Source organism: Mytilus edulis, chromosome 6 (assembly GCF_963676685.1).
Source record: "Mytilus edulis chromosome 6, xbMytEdul2.2, whole genome shotgun sequence".
Lineage (NCBI taxonomy): Eukaryota > Metazoa > Mollusca > Bivalvia > Mytilida > Mytilidae > Mytilus > Mytilus edulis.
This window is the reverse complement of record NC_092349.1, coordinates 69,161,318-69,179,628: the sequence shown is the minus strand read 5'-3', so window position 1 is coordinate 69,179,628 and position 18,311 is coordinate 69,161,318. Positions and strand designations below refer to the sequence as shown.

The 18,311-nt window shown below is 31.3% G+C and overlaps 1 protein-coding gene and 1 long non-coding RNA gene across 2 annotated transcripts; both read right to left on the bottom strand.

The window, feature by feature from the left end:
• Positions 1-463: 463 nt before the first annotated feature.
• LOC139526794 (uncharacterized) lies at positions 464-3,449 on the bottom strand. Its single transcript, XM_071321952.1, has 2 exons — positions 3,379-3,449; positions 464-1,934 (listed from the first exon to the last, which is right to left on the bottom strand). The coding sequence occupies exons 1-2, from the start codon at positions 3,409-3,411 to the stop codon at positions 675-677; spliced, it is 1,293 nt and encodes a 430-aa protein (XP_071178053.1). The 5' UTR covers positions 3,412-3,449; the 3' UTR covers positions 464-674.
• Positions 3,450-14,784: 11,335 nt separating this feature from the next.
• On the bottom strand, positions 14,785-17,173 carry LOC139526793 (uncharacterized). The gene is made up of 2 exons (XR_011665178.1): positions 16,977-17,173; positions 14,785-15,030 (listed from the first exon to the last, which is right to left on the bottom strand). It is a non-coding gene; the product is annotated as an uncharacterized lncRNA (long non-coding RNA).
• Between the last annotated feature and the right edge of the window lie 1,138 nt (positions 17,174-18,311).

Below are 18,311 nucleotides of genomic sequence, written 5' to 3'. Positions count from 1 at the left end.
GTTCAGGTAGGTAAGTAAAAAAGGGGTGTTATTTCCTTGATCATTTATCATAATTAAATTATATTGTTCTGAACATTTTTGTTGACCCTAATGCTTTCACCCTTGTAGTAACAGTAAAATCGACATCCCCGGTGACAACAATACGCTACTTTGTTGTAGTCAAAATATTGACTTTTAGATAATATGACAAAAAAATATAGCAAACGTGTACTACTAAGACAAACAAACAAACAATAAAAAAACACGTACAGAAAAAAACGAAGCAGAAACGCAAACAAAAAACAACCAGCGACACACTAAAGAATATATCATTACTGTGGTTTTATTATTATTCGTTGGATACCAATTTTCGTGGCTGTCGTAGATAGAGGTAAGTTTTCCTTAATTCACAAAAATTATTGTCCACGAAAATAATTAAATCCACAGTAGTTAAGTAAACAAAATAGATACATATCAACATCAAAAGTATTCCTAGGTATTCAATACAAACTATTGTATATGTTGTGGTTGAATTTGAATTGCACAGTATCAGTTTCAAAAGTTGAAAAGTTTCTATAACTATTGATGTAAGAAATTTTTATTTTTACATTATGTATAAATAGCCATCATATATGAAAAATGTAAACCAGAATATAAAACAAGGAGAAATGATAAATAAGTACGATAAATTCTGGTCAATAGGACTGATCTATTTGCCCAAACTTGATATGTAAATGACGTTGAATGAACTGAAGTTCTTGTGTTAAACTATAGTGTTTTATATCCGATGCCTTGAGTCGGTGAACAAATTCAAAAAGGTTGGAAATGATCTGATCTGGTGGTTTAGGACATAATGTCTCCTCATCAAAACACCAAATGTTTGTTTTGGGTAGTATGAACTTCGGTAAAAAACAATCAATAGCTCCTGAATATAAACGATTGACAATATCAATGAAACACTCCTGTGTATTCTTTCCAAAGCATGTGTGATCATGTTCTAGAACTATGTTTTTAATCATATTGGAACTGAGACATTTAAGGGTTGTGTGATTCTTTATTGCAAAATCAGATTGGCATATATATTTTAGTACCCGATAGCATTTCCAGTGATTGTTTTGTATTGTTTTATTTACCATTTTGCATTCAATATCTGAGAACTGGAAAACCCAACAAGGACACACCCTCTTTGAACATAACCTACAACGCTTATTACTACCGCGTGATGGAGTAACTAAGCCGACTCCTTCTGATTCTGTCCAAATAAACTCCCAAACATCTTTGCGGATATTATCCCGAATGTCAAGAAGTATTTCTTTATCGCACCTAAAAGCAAATACTATATCAATAGATATTTGTGTGACTTTTTTAGAATTAGCTGACATCCACTGCATGTAGACTATTTCATTAGGTCCAGATCCGTCAATTTGGTTTGACGCCAAACTTAGTTCCCCAGAGTCGCGGATTATCTTTTGTTTATCTGTATTTGAATTAATTTCTTCTATAGCTTTTATCAATAAACTCCTAAGAACACATAACACTTTAAAAGGAATCAACAAGTTATCACTCAAATAACCGGAAAAGTCACACATATCTTTCCATTGTTCTTTTGAACCTTCACTGACTGAAATGTGAGCTCGGCATGGATCGTCACCAGCGACAAGTATTGTACTATCAGTTGGAACGTTTACATGTAAAACAAAGTCCATTTCGTTCAGCTCTTTTATTTTCGTTCCATCGAACGCACTTCCAACACCTATGATTTTATCATGTTGAAATCTTTTATCGAACTGAGCTATATTTGTCGCTAAAAGATACAACATGCTATATGCTGATCGAACGATGTCATTGAATTCCTCTAATTCTATATCTGGTGTTATCCAGACGTGTATATCATTGATGCATCTTTGTAATGGAAGAATGTTTTTCCTTGACCGACGTTTTACGTTATTACCTCCCTTTAAAATAATAAGACTTATAAACAAAGGCTATTTATAAATATCTTATTCGTCAGTTGATAAAAGGGTACTTACTGCGATGCCAATAACCATATGGCAGTTCAGGCCTTCAAGTCATAAAACTTTAGATTCAGTTTTTTGTTCTCATACTCCAAAATCAACCAATCAAAATGTTGGATTTCATATTGCAAGCATGATTTCTGTGCTCTAAGCATTGAGTAAAGTTTTATGATTTCAAGTCCAGATGTGATAATAAGGGGAAAGCAAGGCAAAGAAGTCAGCACTTCTATGTTGACATGAATAACCATTGATATTGTCATGATTACAATTTTATTCAGTGTACAACGTAAACTTCCTTTTATGTTGGCCTTTCTAACGTTTTGAATTCAAGCGTCTTTGATGAATCATTGTTGACGAAATGTGCATCTAGCGTTCCTATTTTTTGATCCTGCTTTCTAATATCAGTTCTTTAATCCGAAGTAGTTAATTGCCTATTGAAATGTACACATGTATTGTAATAATGTCAATTTGAAAAACAAATAGCACGTGTATATCTCACGGAAAACAGATAGTCACTTTTGAATTGTTTGATACACAATTGCCCAGGTAAAATTAGGTAAATAAAGATGAAACATTCTTGACTTGTAAGCTTAGATTATATTTCTATGGTAATGCCTGCATTTGTAATTACTATAGTCATCAAAGGTACCAGGCTTATAATTTAATTCGCCATACGCCCGTTTCGTCTTCCTACGACTCATCAGTGACGCTCAGATCAAAATAGTTTAAAGACAAAAGAGGTAAAATATTTCTACAATTGTAATACAATTTTCCCATGACTATAAAATATATTTTGCAATCATTGACTGTAAAAATGCGTTGAGATGAGATTGTGTAATTACATTTTAATTTATATATAATTAAATTGTTAATTTTGTCTACTTTAATAAATGAACATGTATGATAAAATAACGTAATTCTCCTCGAATTTACGCTTGGATATGTTTTTTTCTGTACTTCAAGTAATGTAATTGAGGAAAACAAAACAAAAAAGGCTTGTTTCTGGCGTATGTTCATGTACGTCTCACTAGTCCGTAATGTGATCAGTCGGAGTCGCTGTCTGAAATTTGAAAGTTTTTTTTCATACTATTCAATATAAAGTGCTGATCAGAAATTGTTTGTGTGCTATACAAACATACACGTCTATCATATGAGTTTTCATGGTTGATGAAGATGATGATTTTATTGAACTTAACAGGTTGTAAAATACTATTCATGCTCATATTCAAACTAATTGTATGAACTAAAAAATCTTTTTATTTCATTTGTTAGTGATCTAAAACACAAGCATAGGCTCTAACGATTACGAAACTTGCGTTTAAGAAATAAATTATATCGGAACTATATGATGCATCTATAGATGTATATAATTATCATATTATACCATATAGTTGTTCTTGGAAATACATCCTCCCATATTATCTTTTTTATTTTGTATTTTGTTTTTATTAACAGTAGAACTGCAAAACAAATAATAATTATATTTATAAAAAACACATGCAGTTTATATTGTTTATCTATCCATAACAATTTGAGTATACAATAATACTTTTATGTCGATAAAAATAATTCAAACGAGAAAACAAATGGCCTTATTAACATTTAAAAAATGAACGAAAAACAAATATGTAACACTTAAGCAAACGACAACCACTGAAATACAAGGTTCTGTTTATTTGGTCAACATAACCATTATATCAGACGTATACAAACTGTTTTATCATTAATTTTCAATATCATTTGTAGCAGTACTGGCAATGCATTATATTGTGTTATTTTATCATACCGTTTTGTTATCAAAAAAAATAATTATAATATATAATCTACATTCTCATTATATTTGTTCTTCTATGAAATAAATTTATGATGAAAAATCTCCGAAATGACAAATGTAAAAATATTCAAACTGATGTTTGCTGATTAAGTACACATATCGACTGATATCAACCAATCATCTTCGCCCTCCGTATCTAGAAATATTGGTAACAATTCAATCTGCAGGTTATAAAACTTAACAATAAATGTAAAATGAATATGCCAAAAGCTTAAGTCCAGGTCGTTATTTTCACAGTTTGAATGGTGACATTAGTTTGTTTTAGATATAAACAAAAAGTAAAATCACAAAAATACTGAACTCAGAGGAAAATCAATTTGGAAAGTCCATAATCACATGGCAAAATCAAAAAACAAAACGCATCAAAAACGAATGGACAAGAACTGTCATATTCCTGACTTGGTACAGGCATTTTCAAATGTAGAAAATGGTGGATTAAACCTGGTTCTATAGCGCTAACCCTCTCACTTTAATAACAGTCTCATCAAATTCCGTTACATTTACATGATGCGTTAAATAAACAGTCACAATCAATAAAATAGTCAAAATATGGGAACATCAGTCATCATCGTATAACAATTTAACAGGACACAACAACATCTACTATCTACGAACACATGGATTGATTTGAGTGTCTGACGTCAGAAAAATTATATACGTCACATAAATTTGTCGTTCAATGTGCATACAATAGTTATCAAAAGTACCTGGATTATAAACAATTTTAAATTTTACATAGGCAATGAGCGCAGACAGGGTTAAAAAATCAAAAGTATGTAAGAATAAATTACAGAAATCGAACTAGTCCAAAAGTTATACATAGAATTTATGAGAATCCAAAACTTTTAAAAGGAACAATTTAACAGGACACAAAAACCTATCCACGAACACATGGATCTACTTGAGTGTCCGACGTCAGAAAAATTATACACGTCACATAAATTTGTCGTTCAATGTGCATACAAACAATTTTAAAATTTACATAGGCAATGTACGCATACAGGGTTAAAAAATCAAAAGTATGTAAGAATAAATTACAGAAATAGACCGAGATTCAAACTAGTCCAAAAATTATACATAGAATATATGAGAATCCAAAACTTTTTAAAGGGAACAATTTAACAGGACACAATAACATCTACAGTCTAAGAACACATGGATTGATTTGAGTGTCTGACGTTAGAAAAATTATATACGTCACATAAATTTGTTGTTCAAAGTGCATACAAACAATTTAAAAAAAAAAAAAAAAAAAAAAAATTTTTATAGGCAATGTACGCATACAGAGTTAAAAAATCAATCGTATGTAACATGCATGGCTGATAACAATCATGTATGGTTGATAACAACAAGACAGCTTATGAACATTTGATGTCTTATTTCACTTCGAAATTCCTACATGAAGTCTTCAGTTTACCGCTATTAATCATTCGAACCTGTGGCTATTCCTGAACGAAATAAGTTCAAATATACAATTAGATAAATAATATTATTATCACTTTTTAAAGCATATGGGTGAAACATATTTGTTTATTATATGTTGTTGTATATGCTTTATTATTTTTTGCTTTCGTTTGTACTTCAGGTGATTGGTAGAATGGTAAAACTTATTTGTTATTTCCAATTACAAATATAAAAACACAATATTAAACCTCAAAAAATAAATAAGATGCATTTGTAATCAAGAAAAATAATAATGAAGACTATTTATTTCACTTTTACAGAAAATTATATTATAGATAAATGTCTGTACCATATACATGATATATTCGGCATATCCCCAATATTATGATATATTTAGATTAAATGATAAAGTTTGAAATACACAAACGTATATATAAATGGGTCAGGTTGTAAGGTGAAAGAGATCTATTTTTATTGAAAATTTCCTATATTCTTATCCAAGGTCCCGGACGATTTATATACGACAAACACTGTATTTTTAATGTTTAATATATGAATAAGTTTATTATTGATTTTGTATTGGTTAACAAATTGGTATTGTAGAAGGAAGACTAAAGCATTACACATATATTTGATATTTTCATAATATTTTTTCGATAATAAAATCAAGAGGAATGTAATTTTATGTCACCCATGCTGTTTTTGACTGATTATTATTTCTTATTTTACATCTTTTTAAACTGCGTTTGCAGTATATGAAATAGAACAATTTATTCATTTCACGTATGTCTCTCCTTACAGTGTCATAAGGAGAAATCAATCTGTTCTAATTTTTCTTGAAAATTTCGACTTTTTATAAAAAAAAACTTTAAAACTTGAGATGCTTCTTAAAAGAACACATAGACTTCTTCACCAACATCTGATCATGCAAATCATTGATAATATAGGGTTATTGCATGAATATTGGGGAATATTGTCCCGAGTAGAATTTTATATTGCACGAGCTTGCGAGTGCAATATATGTTCTACGAGGGACAATATTCATGCAATAACCCGTTTATTGTATAGCAATATAATATTTGAAAGTGAAAATTGGTTTAAACTAAGATTTTGTCGTTGATGACGTCATGAATTTTGAAGATTTATTGCGCTAGTGCAATATTTGAATTTATTGCACGTTGAACTTTTGGTTACTTTCTGTGGGAAATATTATATTGATATACAATAATAAGGTTTATGTAATCCTTTGCACGACGACATAACCACCAACGCACTGCAGTTTGATAAATAAACTGATCATAAATACCAAGATTGAAATTTTATATTTACTCCAGACGCTCGTTTTATTTACAAAGACTCATCAGTCACGATCGATGTTAAATGTTAAAAAGGTCAAATAAAGTACGAAGTTGGAGAGCATTGAGGACCAAGGACATAGCGTCACATTGCCACAATTGCCCTTCGGCGTGATCCAAAACCAATTTTAACGTCCAATCATTGAAACTTAGCGTTTCCTTTCCAGTTCGGAGTATCATCGTGATTGAGAGTCGTACATATACATATATATTTTTTCATTATAAACCATGGTTCTCTCAAAAGAAAATCAAGTTTTTTATTTGATATATCGGGTTTGTTTTGCACACCTATGTCTATATATTAAAATAATATCATTCTGATCAAACCATTATGTTGCCTTTGGTATTTGTAATTAAAAAATCGAAATTAAAAAAAATAAATTTTGTGACAACAATTAGAATAGAGTAACGTTAAATGTTAAATTGTGATCAGAAATTTCATGCCCATATAAATAACTTACAGTTTACTCGATCTTGTTGACCAACATATAATAGACTGATACAGGTATATCTAGTCGATTATCGTCAATGTGGGTTGAATCTTTATATCTAAAGGAAATCACAAAATTTAAAAATGTCCAAATTTCATAATGCGATAACGATCTATTTTTAATTTTGAAAATTATGAAAATATTTGAGTTGTAAACGGCAATACATTCACATAAATTATCACAGTACAACAGTTTGAAATCTTCTAATTTGTGACAGAGAATTTTTGTTCTTCCCATGAAAAATACAGAGACAGAATTTACCATTTCATAAAGTGTGATACGTAATGCCTTCATTCGAAATAGTCAAATTTTCAACGCTAAGATTGCCAAGCTTTTTGATTTTGAACAAAAAGAATTATATTGCATGAACACTGGCATATATCGTCATCGGTTATGACGTCACAGTAGCATTTTGAAAGAAATAAACAATCATAATTGGATTTCGACCAATAAACATGAAAAAGAACTGAGATCACGTTGTTGAAAAAATAATTAACTGGTAGGGAAAATATGAGACAGGGAAGAATTAGAAAAAGTGTATACCAACTTGAAGAATGGATCGACCAGGCCTCCTTTAAATATAAAACTTCATTTTTAAAGGGTTTTATAGGTATGTGAATCTTTACTATAACGTAATCATCGTTAGATGGTGTAAGATGAAACCAAGCTTTTATCAATTTCCTGTGTCCGATGAACCTGTATTTCAGTGGTTGTCGTTTGTTTATGTGTTACATATTTGTTTCTCGTTCACTTTTGTTACATAAATAAGGCCGTTAGTTTTCTCGTTTGAATTGTTTTACATTGTCTTATCGGGGCCTTTTATAGCTGACTATGTGGTATGGGCTTTGCTCATTGTTGAAGGCCGTACGGTGACCTATAGATGTTAATTTCTGTGTCATTTTGGTCTTTTGTGGATAGTTGTCTCATTGGCAATCATACCACATCTTCTTTTTTATATAATCTAGATTTATTAAATCATAAAGATCATACAAGAAGGACATAATGCTACAAGGTCAATTGAAATATTAAAGTATATGTCTCAGAATAAGTTTAATCTCAACAAGTTCTAAAAGTTTGGCGAAACTCATATCTTGAAAAAGTGATTATGGCTTTCGGAACATACTTTATCTCAAATATTCTGTACGCTTTGCTTATTGTTGAAGGCCGCGTAGTGACATATGTAGAAAAGAAGATGTGTAATGATTGCAAATGAGACAACTTCCACAAATTGTAAACTTCTATGTCATTTGTTATTGGCGGAGATTTGACTTATTGGAAATCATACCACAATGTATTATATGTACATCAGTACATAAAAAGAATCTTTACTTTTCAAAATTAATGGAATAGCCAAGTAAGTAATCAATTTCGAAAAAAGAATCAAAAGATATGCAAAATTTCAATAAAAACATGAAATAACCGCATGGAAAAGGATACAAAATTAAAAATTATTTACTGCTGTTATTCCACTGTGTCCATACGTTTGTTAAATTGTGCATGTAAAGGAATGAAGTAATTGTTTCATTCTTCTACATTTGTTTGCATTACATTTTTTGTTGTTTCAATTGACGCTAATAATATGATGCAAGATTGTTTACTCCGGCAACACAAGAAAGAATAAACGCTAAAATTCTTAGCAGATTTCTAGCTTGTATTAGCAAGTTCTTTTTGTATCCCATATTCAATCAACGTAGATACATTGCTGCTTAGGTGAGGGGGATTAACAATTTAAAAATTCAAATTATTTTAGATTCTGTTCCTGAGATACCTACTTATGTTAAATAAGAGTCGTACAGGTGACCTTTGATAAAGTTCAAGTAGCATGTGCAAGCTCTTGAATACCGCATACGTTGGGAAATCCATATCCCATATGCAGGTCAAGTTGATATATTGCTGATAAGGTAGGGGAAATTTATAATTTCAAAAGTCTAATCCCTTAGATCCTGGTACTGAGATAACTGTTATTGTCAAATTCGAGGTATAAGTCCAAATATGAGGCGGAGAAATCCTTGCTATTTTTTTAATTTCTGAAGATAATGACAATGGATGGCTGCCTGATGTTAAGGGGCAAATATATATATACATATTCAGGACGTAAGCATCTTTTTATAATATAAAATTAATAGCAATACTGCATTGAAGTATACCGACATACTGAATAGTATGTTTAAAGTGCTACTTTAAATGTGAAAAGTTAACAGGAAGCTATTTCACTTTACCTTGAAACTTTATTCTGACTCTAAACGCACCAATCTTTGCTCTTACTACTACATTTCTCCTGCTGTAACATTTTTACGTTGTGTTTCCGTTGTGTCGTTTATTTTCTCCTATATTTGAGTGTGAATTCACATTACTATAAGGCGTGTCACTTTTCTATCCCAAATTCCTGTATTTGGTTTTGATGTTATATTGGTTATTCTCATCGGATTTTGTCTAATGTTTAGTCCGTTGCTGTGTGTGTTACATTTTAATGTTGTGTCGTTGTTCTCCTCTAATATTTAATGCGTTTCCCTTAGTTTAAGTTTGTTACCCCGATTGTGTTTTTTGTCCATAGATTTATGAGTTTTGAACAGCGGTATACTACTGTTGCCTTTATTTATCGGACATGCAGCAAGATCAAGTTAAATTTCTTTTGGGCAATTTTTCAAAATGGTAAGATATGCGGTCCCAAATCCTCATTGATTTACGTTTGTGCAATCAAATTACAATTCACCACATACAGTTGGATTATTCTTTCGAATCTAACACCTGCCCCAATTATCGTAAACCCGGTGCCAAATGGACATGAGGTCACATTGGTGAAGTGTAAGACCAAGATAAACACGGATAGACCATTATTAAACTTAAGATTAAATCTATATTCATCTGAGAAGAAAACGTTTCCTCTCTGATGTGCTTTTCATGGAAAATCATCTGCACCACTCCAAACCCAACCTTTTATGACGTCTGGTTAAGGGGCAACGTGGAACTTTTTTTTCGGACCTTCTTGAAATGGTGATTGGGGTATTTAACAACATGTGCTGACAGACCTGCATGAAGCATTCCGCAAGCCGTTGTCGGTTGTCAAAGAACGCCCTCTATCCATAACTTCATGCCATCTAAAATGTTATTAACTGTTAAAATAATAATGTGGCACAATTATGACGTCACCTTATGCAAGTCCATAGAAAATATGAAGTTAAAATAATATATATATGTAAGAGACATAATTGTTTATGAATCAAAACAATTTAAAAGTAAGTGTGTCCCATATTCAACTTAAACATTCATTTAAAAAGTAGTAGGCGTTTCCAAATTTTATTTAGATGTATATATAGCCTTATAGTATGCTTTTAAGAAAAACAAGAGCAGAAAAAATCACACAAGTAGAAAAAGCATACACACAATTATAAAGCAAACACAAAAAAAGATCATGTTCACATAAGTATTATTAATATTAAACAAGTCCATAGGTGTACAACATGTTTCTTATAGTGCGTTTCCTCCTGTTGTGGATGTTTTTGTTAACATGTCGTATAGTAAGTCTTGTTAGATGCATAATGTTTTTATTATTTGTTACTGGCTTTGAACTAACTGTCAGTAACTGAGAGTGTCTTTTTGTTGTTGGAATGTACAAGTACCTGTCAAAGTCTACTTTATGCTTTTGATAGATGTATTCAATTTGTATCCATCTGATGAGTTAAGCATTTCTCAACTAAATTTTATAGCACTATTACAGAATTGTGGTGAGGGTTGGTCATCCGCAATAAGAAAATTTCGCCATATTCTGTATGTGTCTGTCCTAAGACATGAACCTGTAATTTAGTAGTTGCCGTTTGTTGCAGTGTTACATATTTGTTTCTCGTTCATTATTTTGTACATAAATTAGGCCGGTAGGTTTCTCGTTTGAATTGTTTTACATTTGTCATATCTGGGCCTTTAAAACTGACTATACAGTATGAACTGTGCTCAGTGTTGAAGGCCATACGGTGACCTGTTATTATCAATTTCTGTGTCATTTGGTCTGAAGTGGATAGTTGTCTCATGATACCACATATTCTTGTTTATATAAAGTTCATAAAGAAGCGTTTATCTGATCATAATTTATATGTAGAACTCTTTTTCGAATCCTTTACTCTTATAGGTTTGTTTGATAAATTTCATTATCTGGAACGTTACACATACCGTATTTGATCGAATTGAAATTACATTAACAAAAATCATATTTGCCACAGAAAAACCTGGATAACACTGAACCAAACTTGCCAGATTTGATTTCCCGGTCAGGCAAATTAAAAACACTAGCGGTAATTCTCTTATTGCTTTTTTCATGTTTTCTCCTTAGTTACTGCATTGCAAAAACCCTCTCCAATTTATAGTAATTGATGCATTGGAACCTCCGCCGGCTTGGCTCTCTAACATTGATTAGACCTTATAAAATATCAAATTTTCACATTTTTTAATACAAGTTTGTCGATATTTGAGCAAAATTTTGCAGGAATGATGTGCATTAATAGTCGTTTTTTTAAGCAAAATACATTATCAGATGACTGAAGATCGACAATAACCACAATGAATGGTTCTTTCGATAAGGTAAGCTACTAAGGTATGAAATAATCCGGAACCGGAAGAAGGGCGAACGATACCAAAAGGGAAATGCAAATTCATAAGTTGAAATATTGGTGATATCGTCATTAACATTATGGCAAATTATGACCTCATATTTATGAATCAGGTCTTACTTTATTATATACATTCCAAAGAGTAACATGACATACATTAAAATTGTAATTAGATCTATGTGTATATGTGTTACGTATTGTGTATCTGTTTTAATAACATTGTATGTTTTATTCAAAACTTACGGTAAAATCAATGCATTTGTACTATAATTGACAACGTGATCATTTTTATGATTTCTATTTGGATTTGTTTTCAATTTATTTTTTGGCAAAGTCATTTTGATATTGTTTGCTTCATTTTCAGACAAAGGAGATAATAGTGTTGTATTCTAAGCTTCGCCTTTAAAAACTTAAACTTTACCGTCGCAAAATGAGTTTACATAGCGACGCGGAGCTAGATAAATGGATATTTGCAACATTTGTTTTTTAAATCCAAGCTGTATACAGTACAGAGATAGTTCATATAGAACAATGAAACGCAAAAAGACATATAAACAAAGCATATTAGCAAAAATGAAAGACAATAATACAAAAGTTATTATAAAACAGTAAAACACTGACGGTATTTATAAGAACAGATCCACGTCAAATAAATATCATCAAAAAAGACTAATCAGTTAATGTAATAACTGTATACTAGACAAATACAATAATACTATAACACATTCTACAACGTCAGTACCCAGAATCTGTACTTCAAGACCATTGTGTATTAATTGTGAAATTGATATGATATATTTATCAACAAGGTCGTGGTACCTCCTATAAACGTTTTTACTTTTATAAGAAAAGAGTTCATCTCCTTTCTTCTCGGACATTAGATTGAATCAATTATCACATAATGAGCACGGAAAACCAATGTTTTGGAGCAATTTTTATTTGCCTAGGGTCAAAACTTTTCAGAAATCTCTATTGCATCGACATACAAATGTGGTGTGTAAAGTTCTATGAAATAACTATTAATCAAATAATTTGTATCTCTTGTAATTTTCGAACTCTTAGAGCAACAACGTCCATCAATAATCGTCCAACATTCATAACACTAAATTTTGATCGATAATTTCTTTTGATATAACCATCAGTTAAATATCTAACCTTTAAATTGAAGCAATATAGACCATAAACGAATAGTTATCAAACGTACCAGGCTTATAATTTGATACACCAGACGCGCTTTTCGTTTCATAAGACTCATCCAAGGCATAGTTTACCTTAGCTGTATTTGTTACAACTTTTTGAAATGTTTGGTCTTTAATGCTCTTCACCTTGTACTTTGACTTAATAACTATTTAAAACTGAGTAGTCGAAATGCGCGTATTGCGTAATAAATATATATTGGTACCTTTGATAACTATTATCCGTGACTCTCAGATCAAAATATTTAACAAATCCAAATAAGTATAAACTTGAGGAGCAATGACGACCTAAAAACATTGGCATATTTTACCAATTTCCGTCGACCAACTACCAAAACCATCTCTGAACGACATCTACTGAATAGTATTCATGACTTTATTCCAACTCAGAAAAAAAAGTTTGAAGTATTACAAAAAAAAACTTGTCGGACAGGCAGACAGACAATTGATAGACGGACACACCGATTGAGTGTTAAAATACGACAAAGAATGATTTTTGTTGTATAAAAAATAAACAGACATTTTTTCCGGGGTGAATATTTTCTTTTCAATAATGAAATAAGCTGCTGTAAAACTAAACTGAAAATGTCACACTGTACATGTACTCATTTAAAGTTAAACTGGAATTGAATTATCAACTTTTACAATTCCCCTCTTTTAGTTGGTACTTCCAAATGTCACATGGCTCTTTAGACTTTGTTTTCGGGCTGTCGTTGTAAGTATTTACTGTTCTTCTGAGGTAGTGTTCCGCACTCTTAGTTTTTACTGTTCTTCTGAGGTAGTGTTCCGCACTCTTAGTTTTTATTGTTCTTCTGAGGTAGTGTTCCACACTCTTAGTTTTTACTGTTCTTCTGAGGTAGTGTTCCGCACTCTTAGTTTTTACTGTTCTTCTGAGGTAGTGTTCCGCATTCTTAGTTTTTACTGTTCTTCTGAGGTAGTGTTCCGCACTCTTAGTTTTTCCTCTGTATGTAGCATCAGTCAATCTTTCAATTTTTTTTTTCATTAAGGAATGACTGTAATATTTCTTTAAGGAATGACTATAATATTTCATTAAGGAATGACTGTAATATTTCTTTAAGGAATGACTGTAATATTTCTTTAAGGAATGACTTTAATATTTTGTTCTGTCTATGAAGAAATAACATATAATTTGGTGCACACTGAATAACACGCGTAGCGGGTTATTTAACAGTGTGCACCACATTTTTTATGTTATTTCGAATAGACAGAAAAAATATTACAGTCATTTCTTATAATTTAATTCTAAATTCCATTTTAAACCGTAGAAAACCTTGAAAAAACGTTGATGACGTCACGGTCACATGACTAAATTATGTCTATAACAAAATAACAAATGATAACAAAGTAACGTCAGCCAATCAGAAGACGCGTCACATCCAAAATCAAATTATTATTATTTGTTTTCAAGTGTTTTTTATAAAGTTTTGTGTTGATGATATTTTTTTTTACACTGGTGTTAACTTTTTCTGTTTTTGTTACATTAAGATTTTTTATTGTTTCTTATATTAATACGTATCTGTTTCATACATGCTACATATTATATGATCAAATCTGAGTGAAAACAATCAAATATCTTTTAATTTCCTGATACATCTTACACACTTGAATAAGTTGAGTAAGTTGATGCAATGGTTTCATTATCATGCTAGACGTATGTAGGTTTCCCTAATGTATTCAACGAAGACATATGGATAGAGACGATTAGTTTCTCTATCCAAGGTTTTTCGGTCATAAAACGTTAATTAATACTATGTGTGCAAGGTTTGTGCTCTAAATAACAAATCCAGTATTTCGATTATTTGATTTTTCAGTCTGAGAAGGGACATCGTATTATCTTATGATGTAAATATAAGGGAGGTCGTTTGGGTTAAAAACAAAACGATAATTCTAATGTTTATTTGTTTATTAACTTAAAAGATAACTTTACTCCTCTCTAATACAAACAATATTTTACCCAGTAATTACGACACCAACTAGGTGATTTGGCCGGAAAATGGCTTTTTCCGAATGCTCTTACTGCTATGTAATAGTCGAGAGGAAACAGTTTACAAACGTAATTGTTTTTGCATGCCTTCATCATGTTATAGTAAAACTTTCTATCACAATATAAACGATGGAGGTGGTAGGTGTTCGCCTAGAAAAGAAGACAATCAATGTTTATATATTCATACATAAGAATTGGTATCATTCCAAATTCTAATGCAACAACGTTTGTAACGTTCATTTTGATTGGATAACGTCATTTTCTTACATGGCATCAATTGACAATTGATGCTATGGGACGTACGCGCAAGCGCAGACGGCATATGACAGATTTTAAATGCATGTTTTAAGGTTGCTTTCTGTCAGTTTCATTAGAATGGAGATAACAATATTGTATTTTAAGCTCAGACGGCATCAATTTGAGATTTGATGGTCGCAAATACCCGTTTTCTGTCTCCGCTAACGCGTCGCCAGTAAACTTAATTTGCGACCATCAAATCCCCAATTGATGCCGTCGGAGCTTCAAATACAATACAGTTATCTCCTAAATATAAATACCTTTACAAACATGAAAACATATTACCCGTCTAACGTCTTTCATATTACTTGTTACAAAACAAACTCCTTCTCTAAACCAAACAAGAAAAAGTACAACGATACACAATTACCAAATCTTAAACACAAAAAACAATCGAACTTTGGGAAATCCTGTTGAACAATAATGAACAGGATATTCGTTTTAGTATACACACACTTATTACAAAATGCTCAGAATTCCTCCATGGATATAATTTGTTGTATTGCCAAAGCTTTATACTTTAACCTTGGAGACCATGGTTTATGTATTAACGGACTCTAAACTAGCTGAATGTAACAAAGAGTTCTGAAATATAAGTGTTTTATGCCTATTTTTTTTTTTTATGTACGTTGTAGTTGTACTTTGTACTAATCTATTCAGTGAAAGCTGTTGCAACTGATTTTTTAAAGGCTTTTTTAATTGCTACATCTATCCTACGCAATGAGAAGATTTTGCGTCCACGGACATGTTTAACCATGTATCATTCTTTAATGTACCTGTCACAAATCAGAAGTATGAAATTCAGTGTTACTTCATGTCATATTTGTTTTTTTCTCTTCATAAATTACTTTAATATAAGTGAAGCCGTTGATCTACTCTTTCGAATTGCTTCAAATTTTTTTTTTATATTTAATCGTTTTTTATCTGACTATACAGTACAACTTTTTTACGTTGTTATTGAATGCCGTATGGTTACGTATAAATGTTTACATCCATGTCAATTAAATTCTGGTACCAAAAAAGTAGGCTCATTTGTACTTGAACATCTTCGGATTTCAAATGTTTGGCTTTGAGCGTTCCTGATTATGGTAAATCCAGAAACGCGCTTCAGACGCAATCAATTACTAAACGTGTTGTTTTACATTTTTTACATCACTGGGTCGATGCCTCTGCTGGTGGACTATCAGTCCCCGAGGGTATCATCAGCTCAGTAGTCAGTGCTTCGGTACCGACATGATTTAACAAACTTTACTAAAAATTGTCCGTTTATAAATTTTGAAATTATTACGAAACTGATGTTTCAACTCCCTCAGGCAAAGTTGGCTCTAGATGAATTTGGCTATTTATTTTGGGTATTTTTGACATATAGCTCTTCAACAATTTTCGGTACATATACATCTTCGGATTTCAAATGTTTGGCTTTGAGCGTTTCTGATGAAGGTAAATTCAGAAAAGCGCTTCGGACGCAATAACTTGCTAAACGTGTTGTTTTCCATTTTTAACATCACTGGGTCGATACCTCTGCTGGTGGACTATCAGTCCCCGAGGGTATCATCAGCTCAGTAGTCAGTGCTTTGGTACTGACATGATTTAACAAACTTTACTAAAATTGTCCTTTTATAAATTTTGAAATTATTACGAAACTAAGGTTTCAACTCCCTCAGGTAAAGTTGGCTTTAGATGAATTTGGCTATTTATTTTAGGTATTTTTGATATAGAGCTCTTCAACGATTTTCGGTACTTTTTTGCAGTCATACCACATCATCTTATTTTCATCAACGAACTACAAATATACTCACACATGAGTAGCAAATATCATGCTTGTTGCAGGATGGTGTAAATTTTCTCTTGTAGAAATAAGGCAAGCTTTTTCCCTTCACTTCAATGCTACACCCATTTGCATGACCATGATGGTAACATTGGTAGGCTCCAACAAAGACATTGCATGCAACAAAGCTTAGTAAAATCAAAGATATAATGCATTGAGACATAATCTACAAAGAAAATAATAAAAGTAAATATGATTTTATTGATAATGCAAATCTGACATGTCTGACTGGTATAAACCAACAAAGTTTACCAAATGCCAAATTCAAGGTCACTGCACTATAAAAAAACATTGCTCAACGATCTTTTACTATAATTCGATAGATATACAGGTTTTGGGTTTTTGCAATTGTAAACCAGCCGTAATTGATTGCAATTTCTCAATTGATTAAGTATACCTTAAGAAATATAAAACCCTAACAAAGTTACCAGGTCTTAGACTAATCAGTGACGATAGAACCAAACAAAACATTGAAATAGAATTCAAGTCATGGTTAAGAAACCTTAGTTTTACAAATTTATCATGTATACCGATACATAAATCACTCATTAATCAACCGCAGATACAGTACAATTAAATTATTTCTAATATTTGATAATGATATATTGGAATAACGTATGTTGTTCGTGTACATTGTTATGGATATTTAACAACTCTGTTTGAAAATTGTTTCCCGTTTTGGCAAACAGACTTTTTTTTATATCTTACGAGAAGGTTAAATTGAGATTTAAAAGTTGTATTTATTACAGATATTTGTAATATTGATAACCAATAAAAGATATATTTCTTGTGTCCTTTATTCTTATGTTATTGACAATGAACGCTAATATCATTCTAAATATAATGGATATTTTGTATAGATATCGCCTTCATGTGCATATGCTAGACTTTTTTGCGAGAGGGAGCTTTTCCAAATAAATTTTAAGTGAAAAATACCGTAGACACAGTACAAACTGAATGACAATAACTTTTGCCGATTTTCAAATATTCAAATATCGATTAGGGTTCCAGAATTCTGGAAAGTTCTGAATCATGCAAAAAAATCCAAAGAAATCTTAAACATTTATTTTTATAACATAATTTCTATTCTATATTTGTAAAGGTGTGTACATTGTGTATCTGCTGATAGCAGATGAACGAAAACGACGTTGCGTTAACGTATTATGCTTAGTGAGAGCCGTTTTCTTAAATGCACTTTTGTAAGATATAATTACATAATTATATAAATATTGTAAATATTGTTATTTATCATATACTTAGACTATAAAACATTTGATTTTTACTGTATGATAATAGCATTAAATTA

Coding starts and splice junctions, on each gene's coding strand:
- LOC139526794 (XM_071321952.1), bottom strand. CDS start 3,411: ATGGGAGGATGTATTTCCAAGAACAACTATATG. Junction 1,935..3,378: donor TTTCCAAGAACAACTATATG/GTATAATATGAT, acceptor ATTATTTTAAAG/GGAGGTAATAACGTAAAACG.